Source organism: Salvelinus namaycush, chromosome 19 (genome assembly GCF_016432855.1).
Source record: "Salvelinus namaycush isolate Seneca chromosome 19, SaNama_1.0, whole genome shotgun sequence".
In the NCBI taxonomy this organism is placed as follows: domain Eukaryota; kingdom Metazoa; phylum Chordata; class Actinopteri; order Salmoniformes; family Salmonidae; genus Salvelinus; species Salvelinus namaycush.
Window position 1 is genome coordinate 42,320,330 of NC_052325.1, and position 21,494 is coordinate 42,341,823.

The following is a 21,494-nucleotide window of genomic DNA, read 5'->3' on the forward strand; positions in this document are numbered from 1 at the left end:
AGTAACCCTGCAAATGTTACATTTCAGCGAAGAACAGTGCCAAGAGGACGGACCCTCCAAATGCAGTCGACACCAAGAAGCCATCGGCCCCTGTATTTCTCAGAGGTCTGAAGGATCTAAAAGTCATGGACGGTAGCCAAGTCATCATGACCGTGGAGGTGACGGGTAAGAGAAGGCCTCTCGGGTCCTATTCATTAGGCACCAAACGGACGAAAACAAACAGGAGAGGGACTACCTGGACAAGTCCAATAAGAAGTGCTTTTTTCCCCCCTCTGTTAAAAGAGAACAGCTTTACTTTGAAAAACATTTTGCTGTGGTGCACCCCAATGAATACAACCCTGGTGGGTGTCTCGTTTTAACCCTCATTCCCATTAATCAGAATGGAAAATTCAGCGTGTGTGTTTTCAGCGACTGTTTGCTTTAGACGCTGGTATTTCCTGCTTGGCCCCCCAGAGATACTTGTTTGGTTTTCGGGTGTTTTCTGCATTTCCATTTCCTTCCAATGTGTGACCTGAGGGGATGGATTGACTCTGAGTATTATCACTTATTATTATTACGTAATCTTCATTATCCCACTGAGGTTGTTCGCATGGGGGAGGAGTCGCTAGTAATACGTCATATGATTTACATTATTCTAGACCTAGTCTTTTTAATGTAAATAGTGATGGAGCAGGAGGGTCTCTCTCTCTTTATTTTCTTATAAAGGTTTATAATAGCATTAAAGCACATGCATTTTATTTTGATCATGCCTTTGTGAAAAATGCATACAATTATGCAAGACAACTGTATATCATTGAGTGTGTTATGTAATACAACCCGTCATAACGGCCTGTTACTATAGGGCACAATTTAAAGTGATAGTTCACCCAAAGTTAGAAAATTATTTTAGTTTCCTTACCACGTAAGCTGTCTGTGGACAAGGTGAGACTATGCTTTGGTTTTGTTTACCTGTCCAAGGTCCAAATGCTTACTTTTTTTGCATCAAAATCAAGGTTTCCTATCAAAATCAGGGTCGGGGTCAATTCTTAATTTCAGAATTCAATCCGTGAATTTGAATTAGAGGAAGTAGAACCAATTCAAAGAAATTCGACTAACATATGAAACGTAAGTCTCATTCTTTTGGCAAATATTTTTGCCAAAAGCATCTCCCACCTCTTACTTAACCAATAAGGCCCGAGGGGGTGTGGTATATGGCCAATATACCCTGGTTAAGGGCTGTTCTTACGCATGATGCAACACGGACTGCCTGGACACAGCTTTTAGCCGGGGTATATTGTCCATATCACAAACCCCCGAGGTGGCTTATTGCTATTATAAACAAGTTACCAACATAATTAGAAAAGTACAAATAAATGTTTTGTCATACACGTGGTATACGGTCTGATATACAGTACCACGGCTGTCAGCCAATCAGCATTCAGGGCTCGAACCATCCAGTTTGTAATAATAAAAAAAAAGATACCATTTCAAATATTAGTTTGATTATAACTCAATGTTGAACAGTCTTTTTGTTTGAGTTTTTGCTTTGAGATGTAGGGTCAAAGATGGTGGATAAATGAAGACATCCCATAAAGGCCATTTACCAACTTTTTGTTGTCAGAGTTCAGTTCTACTTAAAGTAAAGAATCATTCATTTTGAATGTTATATTGAATTTGTGCATCTCTGAGTGATGTTCTATCGATTTCAAGGGGTAATTTCGTTTTCATGTGTATCTGAGCTATTCGGCTTTCAAGCAGGCAGAAATACAGCCGGGAAATGACCCTGGGAATTGATAGAACATCGCTCGGAGATGCACAAATACAATCTAACATTCAAAATGGGTGAATCTTTCATTTTAAAGGGGTGGCTCTCCCATAGGCAATAATCGATAGTAGCTGAGCTGGTCTTTGGTTCATGGACTGTATATGAACCAGAAAAAAAGTGTTAAAATAAACAATGGCTTAATTTCATTGAATTAAATTATACTTTTAGTTCCAATTCTGCGTCCTGTGTGTGGCCAATTGAATTGGAATGATAGACTAACTCGCAACTCCATTCTGAATTTACCTCAACCCTGGTCCAAATCATCTTAAAGTCACTTTATTGATCTACACAATCCATTTTAGACACTTTGAAATGATGTGGACATGAAACACGAGGTTTAATGTGACCTTTTATGGTCTTAGGGAATCCTCATCCAGAGATTGTGTGGCTCCACAATGGGAAGGAGATCCAGGAGTCGGAGGACTTCCACTTTGAGCGGAAGGGGAACCAATGCAGTCTGTTCATCCAGGAAGTCTTCCCTGAGGACACTGGGAAATACACCTGTGAGGCATGGAACAAAGTAGGGGAGGTTCGCACTGAGGTCTCACTCACTGTACAAGGTAGGCTAGCAGCCTAGCTAACTCCACTTGAGATAGCTCGGTGTGTCAGGTGAAATTGTATGTATTAAACTGTAGCAGATGTTTATGCCTAGGGTTACAAAATTCAGGTAACTTTACCAGCATTTTGCAACACTGTTCATGCCATAATGACCTGTTGGTTATCCATGTCTGTCTTCCAGAGCCCCAGGACGGGGTCCAGCCCTGGTTCATCACAAAGCTCAAGCCCACCACCGCCTACCTGGGCCAGAATGTCCTGCTGTCCTGTGCCATCGCTGGGGACCCCTTCCCCCAGTGGAGCTGGATTAAGCAGGGCCAGGTGGTGACCACTGACCTGGACTATGAGATACTGCAGAAGGAGGATGTGGTGTCCCTGCTCATTAGACGAGTCCGGTCCCACCACGCCGGGGACTACGAGATCAGCCTGAGGTAGGCTTCTACATCCCAACTGGCACCCTATTCCCTATGAAGTGCACTACTTTTGACTAGATGACCAGGGGTGCACTTCATAGGGAATAGGGTGCCATTTGGGACATAGTGGAGGACTCCTTATACAGTAGATGACTCACTTCTGTAGTATCTGGAGAAGGAGCTGTTTTTGTTGAAACACAGTAACAATGTCATTTACAGTATAACGTACTATAAGATACTACTACTTGTCCACCTCAGACATCATATGGAACATTTGAATGTTTCACTTTACATCTGTTTTGTTATGCTCTGATTGGTTATTATATTATATGGGTTAGGGTTACATATTTAAAAGTCATGTTAAGGTAATCTAAAACTGCCATCACTGAGACACAAGCCCTCTTCTTGATGCTGTCCCTTTTTTAGAGGGATTTGGTCTGAAAGGACCAGTTATAGTCAATTAAAACTCTCCCCCTCCCCAGTTTTCCATTCCTTTTCTCATTCTCTCTTCTAGGAACAAAGTGGGTGACTGCAGTTGTGTTGCCACTCTGGTGGTCAGTGAGGGTGCAGTGGTGTCCAGTGGAGAGCACCAAACGTATGTAACTAACTAGCCTACTGCTTCATTGTCGAGGTCCCTCAACCTGGGCTATTTTTGCCTTCCTTTCTCCCCCTCCCCAGACCCCAGTTTCAAATCCGCTTAATCCCTGAATATAACCAAATAAATAGTTTACAGTACCTCCTCCAGCTGTGCCATTGTTCAAAGCCTGGGGGCTGGGGCCCTGTTCAGGGTGCATGCCCCCCGTTCAGGGTGCATGCCCTTATAAGGCTACTGAAGTCATCTCTGATGTAACATGTTGAGTTGTGGTTCCCCCCCAATTAACTAGTGGAGGCTGAGCCAGCCGGGGCTTTTAAACAACCCCTGTTTTTTTCCTCTTCCACACCTCGCTCTCTCTGTGCTGCTGCAGCCCTGAGCCTTGTCAGCGTGTGGGAGGAGTGGATGGGACAGTGCGAGGCAGAGCACCACCAAGCAGCAGCATTAGCAGCAGCTCCATTCCGCAGCAGGGGTCAGAAGAGCCAAGCACAGCCCGGGGACTCCTGAAGAGGCGCGTGGAGACCAAGGAGCACCGCGAGGACCAGATCCGCCTGCAGGAGGCTGAGCAGCGCGACTTCCGCACGGTGCTGGGCAGGAAAGTCACCACCAAGAGCGTCTCCGAGGAGGACTTGAAGGAGATCACGGCGGAACAGATGGACTTCAGGGGCCAGCTCCAGCCCAGAGGGGGCAAGCCCAAGACACTGTCTGAAGATGAGAGGAAGGTCAACGCTCCCACGCAGGTGGACTTTAGAGATGTCCTGGGGAAAAAAGGGGGCACCACCGCCACCTCCCCGAAACCAGGTACTGCTCCTACTGAGAAAGGAGAGCCTACAGATTTCAAATCGGTTCTGGCCAACAAGAAGAATCAGACGAACTTGGAGAAGAATGGGGAGAGCCCTGCTCCAGAAGCAGCAACACCGAAAGTCCCTGCTGCCACTGAGAAGGAGAAGAATGCCATCAACTGTGTGGCAGGTGGGATTATTGATAAGAGTAACAACATTGGAAAGGAGCCTTCGTTCAGTCAGAAGCTGAGTGATATGAGCGTGGTGGACGGGGCTTGCCTGAGGCTACATTGCCAAGTGACCTGTGACCCCCCAGCTACTATTACCTGGACTCTAGACGGGAAGGTCATCAAGCCCTCCAAGTTCATCAAGCTGTCCAACGAAGGTAAGTATGTGGCCCACTACTAGGCCGACCATGTCTGCGTGCCAAATGGCACCCTATTAGGTTTTTATAGTGCAATACGTAGGGAATTTGAGACACATCCCATTTCATTCATGTGTTTGTGGAGGGTTGGCTTCTAATATTATAAAGTAGTGTGTCTGACAGACAGTGATGTGACTGAGTTTCCCCTCTTGCACCGCTGCATTCGATATGGGATATGATGGAAACGTATCCCTTTACATAGAGGGAGTTGATGTTATCATAGTGATGAATTGTTTTGTTCTGGGTGCTTGTAATTGTCTCCTTGTAGAAAGCCCCACATATTTACAAGGTGGTATGAATCGAATGTAGAGTAAGAATGGCAAAAGGATTCCCTGCTTCTGGGCTCCTGGGGGTCCCTGGCACACCGACAACACAGACGTCGTGTTTGTCCAAATGGCACCCTTTTCCCTAAATAGTGCACTACATAGGGAATGAGGTGTAATTTGGGACACGTTCGTCCATAATCACTGCTCTGTTATTTCAGGCAGTTTGATGTGTTGATGCAGATGCCTGATACTCTGGCTATCTTGAACCAGTATTTGTCAGTCCAGTTAGAGTGCATTTGTATGGGGATAACAGTTAGTCCAGAGTTTAGGCAGGGGGTAAGGGTTGCTCTGGGCCCCATAGCTTGATGATGACAACAGCGAGTTACATGTCTGTTATTGAGTGCAACCGAATGACGCCCCGGACCAGAGCTATGGGTAAGGGCTAATTAACAAGACGATCAATGGGCAGCAGTAAAGTAACATAACTAGGTACACTGCTCAACCACCAGTTGTTATGTCCTGTGAAACAGCCCCAGATCCCAACCGTCACACAGCCAAGTCAGGGCCTCTTATAATGGAATCATGTATAGGTGACCCCCAGGTCATTTTTATTCTCCTTTTAGTGTCACTGTGGGTCATGTTGAAGAATTTTGAAGAATTATTCTCATTTACGTCCCACCATAATAAAAGTAATATGTGAGTTATGTCCTCATGGAGCTGTAGGGTAGTAATGGAGGCTAGGGTAGTAATGGAGGCTACTCTGGCTACGGTTGTGTGTGTGTACTGGGGGCCACTGTGGTGGTGTGTGTGTACTGGGGGCCACTGTGGTGGTGTGTGTGTACTGGGGGCCACTGTGGTGGTGTGTGTGTACTGGGGGCCACTGTGGTGGTGTGTGTGTACTGGGGGCCACTGTGGTGGTGTGTGTGTACTGGGGGCCACTGTGGTGGTGTGTGTGTACTGGGGGCCACTGTGGTGGTGTGTGTGTACTGGGGGCCACTGTGGTGGTGTGTGTGTACTGGGGGCCACTGTGGTGGTGTGTGTGTACTGGGGGCCACTGTGGTGGTGTGTGTGTACTGGGGGCCACTGTGGTGGTGTGTGTGTACTGGGGGCCACTGTGGTGGTGTGTGTGTACTGGGGGCCACTGTGGTGGTGTGTGTGTACTGGGGGCCACTGTGGTGGTGGTGGTGTGTGTGTACTGGGGGACACTGTGGTGGTGGTGTGTGTGTGTGTACTGGGGGACACTGTGGTGGTGGTGTGTGTGTGTGTACTGGGGGACACTGTGGCTATGGTTGTGTGTACTGGGGGACACTGTGGCTATGGTTGTGTATTTGTGTACTGGGGGCCACTGGATATGGTTTGTTTGTATTGGAGGACACTTTGGCTGTGGTTGTCTGACTGTGTACTAGGGGCCACAGTGACAAAGTTTCTCTGTGTGTACTGGGGCTACTCTAGCTAAGGTCCTCTCTGTGTGTGTGTTTTTCCTGCAGGAGGGCAGTGCTCCCTGACCATCGACAAGGCCCTGCCCGAGGACGAGGGCCAGTACAAGTGCCGGGTGGAGAACTCGGCCGGTAAAGCAGAGTGTTCCTGCATGGTGCTGGTGGATGGTGAGTTGTTCCTGGCTGCCGTGTCCCACTCCCATGAGTCCCCCTTGGCCTCCCGGCTGCCCCGGCATCACCCTAGTCACTTCCTGCAATTACAGAGGCCAGATTAGCCGAGCTGGAGTCCCTGCTCCAGGCTCCCACTGCACGTCCGCCTTTCCCAGCTCCCCAGCACTCACTAACAGGCCTGGATCATTAGGCAGGCACGCACGGTTCAATCCTAGTTTTAGATTATTTCGCAATACACATTAGTTGAACTGTCGCATACTTCTACTACTGTTGCCGTCAATACAAAAATATGAGATTATGAAACGTAATTTAGGGAAAGGGGGATACCTAGTCAGTTGGACAACTGAATGCCTTCAACTGAAATGTCTTCCGCATTTAACCCAATTGAATTAGAGAGGTGCGGTGGGGCTGCCATTTAGCAAAGTGAGTCGAGATAAAATATGTTTTGCAGGAGAGACAAAGATGGATACAGGGGCATATCTCAGTGATTCAGTTCACGTTGGAAATCATTACATTTTTAACGTGGTTAATTTCATGTATGGTTCACTGTCCATACGGTCTATACACACCATTATATTCCAGATGCTGACATTGCTTGTTATGATATTTATTTTTGGATTATGTGTATTACTGCACTGTTGGTGCTAGGAAAACAAGTGACCAATAAACTATGATTTGATTTCTATAAAGTACTGTACGAGACTATGGTTAGTTTTTTTTGTTACTGATACAATTGGTAGGGATTATTTTTAGCATTAAAGAAATGGAAATGATAATGTGTGGGAATAAGTGACCTGAAACATGTTTCCTTTTCCTCTCCCGTAGATCCTACAGACACAAACTCGACAGCAGCTGACAAGAAGAGCAAGAAGCCATCCATCCCTACCTCCGAGAGTGAGTTTCCAAAATATGCTTATTTCCCAAAAAGGAGCGGCATGGGATCTGCCTTTCCCACTGCTGCAGCCTGTCTGCCTCCTCGAGCTCGGGCACTTTTATAGCATGTGAACAACAAAAAAAATAGTTCTTACCCTGTAATCGGCTTGCAGTATGTAGAGAACAAAGGACAGAAATAAGATGTAAATAGCGATCAGTAAATGTTTTATCCGAAGTAGGTTCGATTTACGCTACTAGAAAAGATGCCTAAGAAGATGTGCTTATCTTAATAGTCCTCTTAATCTTTCCAAGCTGGAGGAATGCGTAGGTAGTTCGACAGAGTTATGTGCTATACCCCTGCACATTCTTTTCCATATGATTTAATGATGTAAGGTATTAGCCTGTAAAGAACCCAGCCGAATCCTCCTTCTGAATCAAGCACGCAAATCTTCCTTTACATAAAAGGCTTTGGATCAGGCACGCTTAGGGCTGAGCATGAAGCATGTCCGTTCAGCCCTCCAGCCTGGATGGTTCCTTCCAGGGGTCAGAGGCCACTACGACACCCCTCTCCTCTGTGATGTTTGACAGAGCTAATTGACTGCTGTTTGTCGTTAAGCCCGGGACACTCACTGGCACTTAAAACAAGCCCAAGGAGGGAGGGAGAGGAAAAGGCAAGGGGGAAAGAGAGGAGAGGGAGAGACCCTTTGCATGGCTGCCCTGCTTACTCAACCTCCTCTCCCGAACTTCCATGTAAGGCTCGCGTCTGCCTGTTCCTCAGCCATCTCTTGATTCAGCCAGACACACATGCTCCGGCCTCTTTTTCCAATACTTGGAGGTTCTGCAGAAAATCTGCCAGCTTTTGGATTTGCTTTTGTCCTGCTGGAATGTGGCCTGACCCAAACAAGCTACGAAACTCAGAGCTGTAGGATAGTTTGGAACAGTTAAATAAAAGCAGGAGGCCGAGACCTGACACAAGAGCCCCAGATTTATTAAGGCTAATCTCTTTTGATGTTGGATTCCCAAGTAGGGTAGATTTGAAACAAGTCAAATGTTTTCAAGTCCGGCGTTGGGTATAATTCTCTTTTTAGAATGATTAATTCACTACAATGTTCCGATGGGGTATTGGAGGTCATGTGAAGCTATAACCCTGATTGTGATAGTTGGTGTCAGTGCTTAGTTCTTACATGTTTTGTTATTTTACATGGTACTAGAAAGCTTATTGTAGCCAAATGTAACGTTAGTTTTATAGCTTCATTCTATAGCTAGAGGATTCCTGATATCCTCAGGAGTGATAAGTATAATTATTTTGTCTTCATCTGTTGTGGTCTAGTACTGTCTTTATGCTAGCTAGGGCTATCTAATTTAATTAAGTGCTGCCTGTTTTCCCAGTGGCTTACTTGGTGTGTGAACTGCTGACTGCTCATAATTTGCAGGTAGTTGTTGACACATCAACCAGGATCAAGGGAGCTTGTTTTGCTCCACTCCTAAAGAAATTGCCTGACAAACTTGCCTGCTCCACCCCATCTCCTCCCTTCTGGAGACCTCCTCACTTCCCTCATCAACTCATCCCTGACCACTGGCTGCATCCCCTCTGACTTCAAAATGGCTTGAGTTGCGCCCCTCAAGAAACCAACACTTGACTCATCTGGCGTCAAAAACTATAGACCTGTATCCCTTCTCGCTTTTCTTTCCAAAACACTTGAGCGTGCTTTCTCTGACCAACTTTCTCATCTCTCTCAGAACGAGCTTCTTGACCCTAACCAGTCAGGCTTGAAGACTGGTCATCCAACCGAGACTGCTCTTCTCTGTGTCAGAGGTTTTCCACACTGCCAAAGCTTACTCTCTCTCTATTCTCATCCTCCTAGATCTATCCGCTGCCTTCGACACATGAAGCATCAGATCCTCCTCTCCACCCTCTCAGGGCTGGGCGTCTCAGGCTATTCACACTCTTGGATTGCATCCTACCTGGCAGGCCGCGCGTACTCTCACTACTGGTGTCCCCCAGGGCTCGGTTCTAGGCCTTCTCCTCTTCTCCCTGTACACCAAGTCACTCGGCTCCACCATATCCTCACGTGGTCTCTCCTATCATTGCTATGCAGATGACGCTCAACTACTTTTCTCTTTCATCCCTTCTGACACCCAGGTGGCGACACGCATCCCTGCGTGCCTGGCAGATATCTCAACTTGGATGTCGGCCCACCACCTCTAGCTCAACCTCAATGGAACTGCTATTCCTCCTTGGGAAGGCCTGCCTGCTCAAAGACCTCTCCATCACGGTTGACAACTCAAGAGTCGCCTTCCCAGAGTGATCCAGGACAACATCCTGTCGTTCTCTGCAAACATCAAAGCAGTGACCCGCTCTTGCAGGTTCACGCTCTACAACATCTGTAGAGTACGACCCTACTTCACACAGGAAGCGGCACAGGTCCTAATCCAGGCACTTGTCCTTTCCTGTCTGGACTATTGCAACTGGCTGTTGGCTGGGCTCTCCGCTTGTGCCATTAAACCCCTGCAATTTATCCAGAATGCAGCAGCCCATCTAGTTTTCAACCTTCCCAAGTTCTCTCAGGTCACCCTGCTCCTCTGCACCCTCCACTGGCTTCCAGTCAAATCTTGCATCCACTACAAGACCATGGTGCTTACCTACGGAACAGCAAGAGGAACTGCCCCTTCCTACCTTCAGGCTATTCTCAAACCCTACACCCCAACCCGACCACTCTGTTCTGCCACCTCAGGTCTCATGGCCCTCCCCCCTACGGGAGGGCAGCTCCCGCTCAGCCCAGTCCAAGCTCTTCTCTATCCTGGCACCCCAATGGTGGAACCAGCTTCCCCTGAAGCTAGGACAGCAGAGTCCCTGCCCATCTTCCGAAAACGTCTGAAACCCAAACAGTATCTTAAATAATTCTCAACACTTAACTAGCACTTGCACTTGACCCCCCGCCCCCCCCTTCTAGCTCTCTACTGATAGCTACGTTGAGGAACAATGTACTTTCTATGCCTGTGATATGTGGTTGTCCTACCTAGCGATCTTAAGATGAATGCACTAACTGTAAGTCGCTCTGGATAAGAGTGTCTGCTACATGACAAAAATGTAAATGTTTTGATTCAGATTCTCATCCAGATGCATGGTCGTATTACTTCCAAGTGCTTTATAGAGTGGGCTATCGATGATATTAGCCATGTTATGGTTTTTCTAAAGCAGTCCCTGTTGCTCGTGCTTGTGTGTTATCTAGTTACAGTCCCAGAGCGTGGTGAGCCATGGGAAATGCGTCAGTGGTGTAGTGCTATGAAAACAAGCAGCTTTTTCATCCCCGCTGGAAAACTCTAACCCCTGCACATTTATTTAACTTGCGCTCGGGGGCACAGTCCAGCACTGCAGGGTCCTGGAGAGCTCAGAATGCACTGTCCCATCGGGATACTCAACCGCTCCTTTATCTCATATCAAACTGCTTTCATCTGTGCCTCTACTCCTTTTGACAGCCCGTAACAATGCTGGACAAGTGAGATGTAATGTTCTCCCTCTGTTATGACGGAGTGTGCTCATCAGGTAATCCAATGGTTTTGGAGATGCTGTTTCTTTAGATTCCATGTAGGGGGGAAAAAAATAAAAAACGGATTGTGATACAGGCCTGTGCAATGCAATGTCTCCATATTGTCTTAACACAATGAAAGTAGAGAGAACTGACTCCAAGCCTGTGAGAAGGAACCAGATCAGGGATGCACATCCCTCTGTGGAAGGGTTAAGGCCGGACTTGTTTTGACAGCTTCAACACGTCTCCGGCTGGGTAACATGGTGCAACTGCTCTACAGCTCACATATGGAGCATGAGCCTTCCAGGCTTGATATCCTGGGTGCTGGCATAAGAACAGTTTAGTAGCAAGTAGCTGAGAATTCTCCACTTCACGATATGTACATCACATCTCAATGGATTGTATCGTGGAACTCTCAGCTGAAGGCGACCACATGCTTTCCATCCGAAACAGTTTATTTTTTTTCGGCTGTTAGTTCACAAATTTAACGTGGCAAGCAAAAGTCTATGCCCCTTCGGTGATTGGTCAACAGTAGGGATTATTCAACGAGAGACTAATTGTTTTCATGCACATTTTTTCACTTGAGCAAAACTGCACCAAACATCTTAGTTGGATGTACATTTGTGAGACTAAGACCACCTTGACAAAAACATTTTTATGAGATTTCTTGAGTTACACTAATGACCAAAAGTATGTGGACACCTGCTTGTCGAACATCTCATTCCAAAATCATTGGCATTAATATGGGGTTGGTCCCCCATTTGCTGCCATAACAGCCTCCACTCTTCTGGGAAGGCTTTTCACTAGTGAGGGGTGGGCAATTCCAGTCCTCGAAGGCCTGATTTGGTGTCACAGTTTTGCATCAGCCTCAGCTAACACACCTGACTCCAATAATCACCTATGCATGATCTTCAGTTTAGAATGCAATTTGATTAATTAGCTGTGTTTGCTAGGGATGGAGAAAATGTTGACACAAATCAGGCTCCAGAGGACTGGAGTTGCACACCCCTGCACTAGATGTTGGAACATTGCTTCGGGGACTTGCTTCCATTCAATCACACAGCATTTGTGAGGTCGGGCACTGATGTTGGGCGATTAGGCCTGGCTCGCAGTCAGCATTCCAATTTATCCCAAAGGTGTTCGATGGGGTTCAGGGCTCTGTGCAATCCAGTCAAGTTCTTCCAAACCAATCTTAACAAACCATGGACCTCGCTTTGTGCACGGGGGCATTGTCATGCTGAAACAGGAAAGGGCCTTCCCCAAACTGTTGCCACAAAGTTGGAAGCACAGAATCGTCTAGAATGTCATTGTATGCTGTAGCATTAACGATTCCCTTCATTGGAACTAAAGGGCCTAGCCCAAACCATGGAAAAACAGCTCCAGACAATTGTTCCTCCTCCACCAAACTTTACAGTTGGCACTATGCATTGGGGCATGTGGCATGTAGCGAAATGCTTATGCTTCTAGATCCGACAGTGCAGCAGTATCTAACAGGTAATATCTAACAATTCCACAACAAAACCTAATGCACACAATCTAGTAATGGGATGAGAATATATAAGTATAAAGTATATGGATGAGCGAGCAGTCGTGCTAGTCCTGGCTGTTTAACAATCTGATGGCCTTGAGATAGAAACTTTTTAAATCTCTGTCCCAGCTTTGATGCACCTGTACTGACCTCGCCTTCTGGATGGAAGCGGGGTGAACAGGCAGTGGCTCGGGTCGTTATTGTCCTTGATCTTTTTGGCCTTCCTGTGACATCGGGTGGTGTAGGTGTCCTGGAAGGCAGTAAGTTTGCCCCCGGTGATGCGTTGTGCAGAACGCACCACCCTCTGGAGAGCCTTGCGGTTGTGGGCGGTGCAGTTGCCGTACCAGGTGGTGATACAGCCCGACAGGATGCTCTCAATTGTGCATCTGTAAAGGTTTGAGGGTTGTGTACATTGAGCAGTGTATCATTTTTATGGCGCTGGTGTGATCCTTTTGCTACCGAAGTCGATTATTTCCTGAAACAGCTGTTCCATTGATCTAGCGCTTTGATTTGTTACGTGTGAATGTCCACTGTCTCTTGTCACATGGCTGGCTGTTTTTCAAGGATACACAAAAAAAGCGGTTTGGTTGAACTGTAGATGGGTGGCTGAACTAGCTAGCTTATATGGTTATAAATCCAGGTAGCAGATAATGGACCTTATCAGATATTTATGTATTTGGTGCTGTATATTAACTAATATACATGGGTTCGACCATAAATTCTTTGTTAGTTTACAATTGTACAATTTATGCTCCATGTATACAAAAACCACAAAGACTGCCGGAAAGCCAAGAATGAAAGATTGTAATTTTTTTGACTCACATGGAGGAACATATTGCCTGTAGCCTACTGTACATGGTAAGCTGTGGCACATAACATTTTAGTATGAAAACTGACTGAAGATTTTTCTACAATATTCATAACATTGTAATTGTCAATATTCATACAATAAAATCAAATTTCATAAATGACATGTGGAAATGCATGAGTGAACATTAGGAAACAAGCAGCAGATGAAACAAAGCAAATGTAGTGTACAACGGTGCATTCAGAAAGTATTCAGACCCCTTCTATCTCCACATTTTGTTACGTTACAGCCGCCTTCTAAAATTGATTAAATTGATTTTTTCCCTCAATCTACATACAATACCCCATAATGACAAATCAAAAACAGGTATATTTTTGGGGCAAAAAAAACAACTGAAATATCATATTTACGTAAGTATTCAGACCTTTTACTCAGTACTTTGTTGAAGCACCTTTGGCAGCGATTACAGCCTCGAGTCTTCTTGGGTATGACGCTACAAGGTTGACACACCTGTATTTGGGGAGTTTCTCCCATTCTTCTCTGCAGATCCACTCAAGCTCTGTCAGGTTGGAAGAGGATCATCGCTGCGCAGTAAAAAAAAAAATGTAGGTCTCTCCAAAGATGTTCGATTGGGTTCAAGTCTGGGCTCTGGCTGGACCACTCAAGGACATTCAGAGTCTTAGCCAAGACAACGCAGGAGTGGCTTCGGGCCGTGTGCTTAGGATTGTTGTCCTGTTGGAAGGTGAACCTTTGCCCTAGTCTGAGGTCCTGAGTGCTCTGGAGCAGGTTTTCATCAAGGATCTCTCTGTACTTGGCTCCGTTCATCTTTCCCTCGATCCTGACTAGTCTCCTAGTCCCTGCCACTAAAAAACATCCCCACAGAATGATACTGCTACCACCATGCTTCACTGTAGGGATGGTGCCAGGTTTTCTCCAGACGTGACACTTTGCATTCAGGCCAAAGAGTTCATACTTGATTTCATCAGACCAGAGAATCTTGTTTCTCATGGTCTGAGAGTCCTTTAGGTTCCTTTTGGCATACTCCAAGCAGGCTGTCATGTGCCTTTTACTGGGGAGTGGCTTCCATCTGGCCACTCTACCATAAAGGCCTGGTTTGGTGGAGTGCTGCAGAGATAGTTGTCCCATCTCCACAGAGGAACTGGAGCTCTGTCAGTGACCATCTGGTTCTTGGTCACCTCCCTGACCAAGGCCCTTCTCCCCGATTGCTCAGTTTGGCCGGGCGGCCAGCTCTAGGAAGAGTCTTTGTAGTTCCGAACTTCTTCCAATCCTGTCTCAGAGCTCTATGGACAATTTCTTTGACCTCATGGCTTAGTTTTTTGCTCTGACATGCACTGTCAACTGTGGGACCTTATATAGACAGGTGTGTGCCTTTTCTAAATCATGTCCAATCAATTGAATTTACCACAGGTGGACTCCAAGTTGTAGAAACATCTCAAGGATGATCAATGGAAACAGGATGTACCTCGAGCTCAATTTAGTCTCATAGCAAAGGGCCTGAATACTTATGTAAAATTATATCTTTTTTTATGAATTTCCCCCAAAACATTGACTTGTTTTTGCACTGTCATTATGGGGTATTGTGTGTAGATTTAGGGGGGGGTTTAAAAAAATCAAATTTAGAAAAAGGCTGTAACGTAACAAAATGAGGAAAAATGGAAAGGGTCTGAATACTTTCTGAATGCACTGTATCTATAGCCCTCAAACTCAACTGTGGACTTTGAAGCCAGTTCCAGTTTTTTTTCATTGTTCCCCTATAATCAGGGACTGATTTTTAGACCTGGGACACCAGGTGGCTGCAATTGATTCAGGTAGAACAGAGAACCATTATGCTCCAGACCTCGTAGGGTAAGAGTTCAATACCCCTGATCTATAGTATGACAGCATCAGCTGTTGGCTACCAACAGCTGGCAGACGTGTTTACATTTGCTTAGTTTGATCAATGTTATTTAGATGGAAAACGTGAGCTAAATGCTAGCTAACGTTAGCATAGAGATAGAAAGCTAGCTCTTTTGACTTTCACTTACACCGGTTGACTTCCATGCTCACAGAAGCCCATGATGATGCTCCTCGGTCTCTGCTGGTGCTGCAGGACTATAGATAGTACATGCCTATGGGAAAGAGTAGTTACAGTATAGAGCAAGTTCAAGGTGTTTGTTGGGTAGCGGTAATTCTATACAGTTTTATATACAGACTGCCAAGTGCGGGCTAATCTGAAATGTGACTCTTTGGCATTTCGGAGAAGCCCCAGAGCCATGCTTTCTTTTGGAGGGGTTGATTTTGTTCCTTAGACGCCACATTGATTGTAGGGACAGCATCCACTTTGAGCAGTAATTTATTGCTGAAGCAATCTTTCCATTGTTGATAGCCGTGGACATTCTCGAGGATGAAATGTGCCCCACAGATTGACGAGTGACAGATTTTGAGACGAATATTCAAAAATCTGCATACTTTTCCCCACCAGACGTTTCCATGAAATTGCAGATAAAAGGCTGCGTGATATAGTGCACAAAATTAGCTTGTTGCGTTATATAAATCATTTGTAGACTGCAAATTTGACCGCAAGAATCCCAAACGTATATAATATTTGACTAAAACATAATACTTTCAAATCTAGCTTACATTTGTATACGATCATGTGTCTATTATGCGTGGGCGTACTTGGGAACAGATTTCCAAAATTAAATACATTTCCTGGTGTTTTTATTTCCAACAATGAAAATAATACAATTTTAGCTCAGTTTGGGTGGCCAAATAATACCACCCGCGGGCCAAATTCAGCCCACGGGCCGCCAGTTGGGGAACCTTGGCCTACATTATGAGTTTATTTTGGACAAAAGAGCAAGATTATTTTTATTTGTCAAACGGCAGCCATGCATCGACTATGTCACCAGAAGAAGACCCTCAATATTTATTGGCGCATCAAGCTAATCACCTTGCACTTTCACCACCCTGTGAAGTTCACAATTTATTTAATCTGTAGCCTCAACCCTAATAAACTGCATGCTTTTGTAACCGATGTGAAAATGGCTAGCTAATTAGCGGGGTGCGCTTCAATCAGTGACGTCACTTGCTCTGATACCTTGAAGTAGTTGTTCCCCTTGCTCTGCAAGGGCTTTTGTGGAGCTTTTGTGGTAACGATGCTTCGAGGGTGGCTGTTGTCAATGTGTGCAGAGGGTCCCTGGTTCGAGCCCAGGTAGGGGCGAGGAGAGGGACGGAAGCTAAACTGTTACACTTTCCCGACGAGTCATAGTGGGAGAACCACACATGTCATCGCGTGACTCCAAGTTTACTTCAATATGGTTATTAAATCAATATGAGCATAAGTGTTTTCAGCGATATTTCTCACATTTATTTTAAACACACAAAGATCCCACCATTTTCTCCCCAACTTCAAGATGTTCATTTGGTAGTTAGTGTTGTCCCTTCGCTGCAACTCCCATATGGACTCGAGAGAGGCGACGGTCGCGAACCATGGGACAAGGACATTCCAGCCGGCCAAACCCTACCCTAACCCAGACGACACTGGGCCAATTGTGCACCAAGGTATGGATCTCCCGGTCGTGGCTGGCTGCGACACAGCCCGGGATCGAACCGAGATCTGTAGTGACGCCTCTAGCAGTGCTATGCAGTACCTTACACGGAACCCAAACCGGCTGCGAGCGTGCGCCATCGTGCATACATTTATTTTGTCCCCCCACACCAAACACGATCACGACACGCAGGTTAAAATATCGAAACAATTTCTGGAATTATATTCATTTGGGGACAGGTCGAAAAGCATTAAACATTTATGACAATTTAGCTAGTTAGCTTGCACTTGCTAGCTAATTTGTCCTATTTAGCTAGCTTGCTGTTGCTAGCTAATTGGTCCTGGGATATAAACATTAAGTTGTTATTTTACCTGAAATGTCCTCTACTCTGCCAATTAATCCACACATAAAACGGTCATCCGAATCGTTTCTAGTCATCTCTCTTCCTTCCGAGCTTTTTCTTCTCTTGACTTTATATTGCGATTGGCAACTTTCATAAATTAGGTGCATTACCGCCCCTGACCTCGTTCGTCTTTCAGTCACCCACGTGGGTGAGGAGATGACACGTGGGTACCTGCTTCTATAAACCAATGATGGACTTGCAGCGCGATCTGTGTCAGAAATAGAACTGATTTTCTATTTTAGCCCTTTGCAACGCAGACCCTCGTTGGTGCGCGTGAGCAGTGTGGGTGAAATAATTGAATAACAGATTTCTAAATGTATTTTGCTACGCACGCGACGCGAGTGGTGTGGTCAGCCTGTTAGACCAATGTGTCACTCGGGAGGCCCTGAGCATATTTTGTTTTGCTGTATTTTGAAAGTTTATCGAAAAATATTCTGTTTCAATCAGGCCAGGAATTACTTCTTTTTTTTTTATCCAACGTACTTCACTATCATAAAACGGTTGAATGGAATCATGTTTACACAACATTTATCCCACTTTTTTCATTCATTGTGTGACGCTGACCACGGGGCGTTGTGGGATTTTTTTCCTGAAGATAGAGCTGACTTGGAGAACTTCTAACCCAACTTCAACCTTATGTTATAACAATTGATTTAAGAGTTTGTAATTTGGGAATGTTTTCTATGGATGCTCGAAAGTTACTGTTATGTGTTTATGGCATTGACACAAGTGCTACACAGCCTTTAACCACTAGCGGTGAGTGGGTAAAATCACTGTGGAAGCCAAGCCAGGAAAAATGTACGACCTGTGTTGTGATAATTACGTTGTTTGCTCTATAACCTGTTAGTTCATATGCCTTGCGACAGTGATACAGAGATGTATAATGCAGAGACAATAACAAAACCGGAGAGCAACCTCTGTCCGGTGAAGTCCACAAAGCATATTGCATGTAAAAAAAAAACGTTACATGACCTACAATATGGTGAAGCAAGTTAATGTTTCCGTCATTTTCAGACTTCTAAACAACTATTGATTTAGAACCACGGAGAGTTACCGCAAGTCGCAAAGAAAACAGGAGCTGCCTCCACTATTCCAGCACCATTTCAACATAATCAAATAACCTATGCTTAGTCTAATACAGTGACAAGTAAAATATGCATAAAACAATTTAGTCCAGTCTTTGTAAACTAAATATGTGGCTGTCCATGGTTCTCATTTCTCTCTGTGTGTGTGCGCGTGCGTTCGTTCGTGCAAGTAGAAAAAAAAATGGCTAAAATGCTTGCTCACTAGCCTAAATTCCTTTCATGGGCAACGATGTGCCAAGCCAGCTAGTTAACATTAGCCTACTACATCTAGCTACATGTTGAACTTCCATCCTCTCTGGCCAGGGGCACAATGTATGAATTTATGGTTGGATCAGAATTGCACTAAGTAAAACCACAGCTCCAAATCCCTGTCTCCATCCATGGCTAATTTGAGGCAATTTTAGTTAGCCAGCGTAGGACCACAACACAACGACATGCAACAATTCAAGTTTGTTTCTGTCAATGACGTTTTGCTTTTGATGTGATTGGAGTGAAGCCAAATCCAAACTGGCTTTCCTTGACTTTTTTTTTTTTTGGTGTGCCAGGACAATTCACAGTTGAGCTCACTCAGCCAATCAGCGATAAGCTAAACTATGTTATACTTTTTCAATCAAGGGAGGCCAAATGCTCACTGGCTTCCCTTGCGTTCAGTGCTATGGATGGCAACAATGTCATACTCTTTTTGACCAGACAGAGTCAGACGGGTACTGTTTCGCTCACTCTGATGCTTTCTTTAGTGAGATACAGCCTCTTGCGAAATGAAGGAAAATTATAAAACGCAGACAATTTCTGGGGGAAACCTGGCTTCCCTTGGTACCCATGAATACACACACACTACCTTTTTAACTGCAGCTCAAAGGCTGGGTGCAGTAGTTTATTTAGAATTCAAAACTGAACTGATGCATGTGAAAACTTTACAACCGGACCAATTAAGCATTCATTGTTCTTTTTTTTCATTAGTTCGCTGTTGATACAGTCCCGACATTTTGCATGTCAGCAGTCAAGTCTTCAAGATGCAAAGTGTCACCGGCCCCATCACGTTATCATGATGCAAAATGTGTTTGCGTTTGCCACATGATGTGGCCGGTGCCACATTGCTTCTTGAAAGTCCAATATCTTGAAGATTTGACTGCTAACATGTAAAACATTTAGAAACAAAAATACTAAAAGAGTGGATTTCCCCTTTTTAAGTTCTCTACTTGTTTTGGAAACTTCATGAACACAAGCTTTTAAAGAGTCCGCTGTTTCCTGCATTAAAACCTTACACAGCCATTCAGTGTGCTCATAACAATTTGAGTGTGTTTAAAAGCCTGCTCTCTTTGTTTGGCTGTCATTTTCTGTATTTGACGCTGCAAAAAAATGATTTGTACAGTATTCGCAAATGGAAACAGCAATGGTAGATGTTATTTGTGCAATTAAACTTTTTTTTATCAACTTCATGTTTTGTTTCAGTACACTGGGCAAAAATAGTTGTTGTAAAAAGGATGTTATTCTTTCCAGAGAGGAGGATCTCATGCAGAAAAGAGGGAAGTAAAGACATTGCGAGCTTAAGCTGTAATTCATCAAGGTTAATATTTCGTGTTGCTCCTCACCATCTCCATTAGTTTGTTTTTACTGTTACTTTCATTCTTGACGGCAATCAAATGTAATGTATATTGTGCCAAGAGCTATTTCCTGAAGACTTTGGTACTATTCTTTTGTATGACCAAAAAAGGAAAATACCAAAGGACATAAGCACAAAGGCAGCACTTTTTTTCCAGGACATCCACAAGAGAATAGCTCCCTCAAGTTCACTTATCAGACAGTTTATTCTCCGTTCCCATATACTGTCCTGGGAAGAACATTTTCTATGAAGTTCATAATGCCTTATAGTACACTAGTTATGGCAGACTATACGCCTAAGTCTTCAGAACTCATAAGTGGTTATAAAACCAAAACATTTTATAGATAATGTACTATAAAGGCAAATGCTTTAAACAAGGATTCTGAATGTACAAATGTGTTATTTCCCACAGCGTGTGCTCCGTCAGAGGCTAGCTGGACTGGTGTTTCAAACGTGTGGTAAATGAGCTGTACAAATTCAATCTTCATCTATGCTTTGATCAATATGTCTTGTCAATAGTAACATCTGGATTCCAGCTATATTGGTGCAGGAAACACTGAGTGATTATGTGGGGAAAAGAACAGGAACTTAAACTTTGATTTACTAATGCTTGCTGCGGTTGTAGCTCACAATGTCATCAATTGCAATGACATTAATTTATGCGAATCCTACACTCACCATTTTTAGATTCAGTCTGGGTTCTGATCAATATATTCATTTTACTTGAATTAATTGCGTTGAAGATTCACAAACGGGAATCATTTGTATCAAATCTCATTGGATCCATTATCGACTGCATTGACATAACTGCGGCCTTCCCAATTTGTAATAATTTGTCTCTTTTTTCCAGGTGAGGCAAGGATAAAGAAACCGAATACAAAGACTCCTCCCAAACAGGGTAAGAAAGACTTCCTCATACATGCAAATAGTTTCTCTATGTACCTATGTACCAAGCTTATCAGAGTAGGAGTGCTGAAGTAGGATCAGCTCCCCCTGTCCAAAAAGACAACACGGATCCTAAATCAGCTCTTCTACTCTGGAGCACTTGATACATAGGGCCCCTGTACTAAAACTCTCTGGCCTAATAGAGAACGACCCAAATGTCAACAAGCAGGATAGATGATCCCCTAGCCTGTGCTCCAGCCCAGCTCTCTCATTCAGGCTAGAGGGCCTAGCTCGTGTGCCAAACACTGGCTGGACTCAGCTGCTCTGTGAGAGGTCTGAGGGTGCCTGTAATAGCAATCGGAGATTCCCCCTGCCAATCCATCTCAGCCCCCAGATTATTGGACAAACAGTGGACGGGGGGAGCCAGATGAGTACTGTACACGGGTTTACCTGGAGGTTTGTTCTGATGATGGATAGAGATGTTTCTGGCTGAAGTGTGTGTGTGTGTGTGTGTGTGTGTGTGTGTGTGTGTGTGTGTGTGTGTCATCCAGCTATACCACCTCAGATTGTTCAGTTCCCAGACGACATGAAGATCCTGGCAGGAGAGAAGGTGGAAATTCTCTGTAAGTTTGGAGGAGCTCCACCAATCAAATGCACCTGGCTCAAGTTCCGCAAACCAGTAAGGACAAGTCTGTACCAGTCCACCCCTTTATGTATTGATTATATATTGACTCTATTGCTCTGCCCTGTCTATGATCAACTCCAACCATCACCTGAAATGAACC

General features: G+C 44.8%; 1 protein-coding gene across 4 annotated transcripts in view; it reads left to right on the top strand.

Annotated features, from left to right (window-relative positions):
* LOC120064442 (myosin light chain kinase, smooth muscle-like) overlaps window positions 1-21,494 on the top strand; it is a 91,940-nt gene that overhangs the window by 53,971 nt on the left and 16,475 nt on the right. For all 4 annotated transcript variants that reach the window (XR_005478598.1, XM_039015022.1, XM_039015024.1 and 1 more), the window contains 9 exons: window positions 28-165; window positions 2,167-2,364; window positions 2,544-2,790; window positions 3,287-3,367; window positions 3,738-4,531; window positions 6,324-6,440; window positions 7,269-7,337; window positions 20,675-20,722; window positions 21,261-21,388. Coding sequence is in view for 3 of the 4 variants with exons in the window: in XM_039015022.1 (XP_038870950.1) it covers window positions 28-165; window positions 2,167-2,364; window positions 2,544-2,790; window positions 3,287-3,367; window positions 3,738-4,531; window positions 6,324-6,440; window positions 7,269-7,337; window positions 20,675-20,722; window positions 21,261-21,388 (1,820 nt within the window). In the remaining variant the exon portion in view is untranslated. The remainder of the gene's footprint in view (window positions 1-27; window positions 166-2,166; window positions 2,365-2,543; window positions 2,791-3,286; window positions 3,368-3,737; window positions 4,532-6,323; window positions 6,441-7,268; window positions 7,338-20,674; window positions 20,723-21,260; window positions 21,389-21,494) is intronic.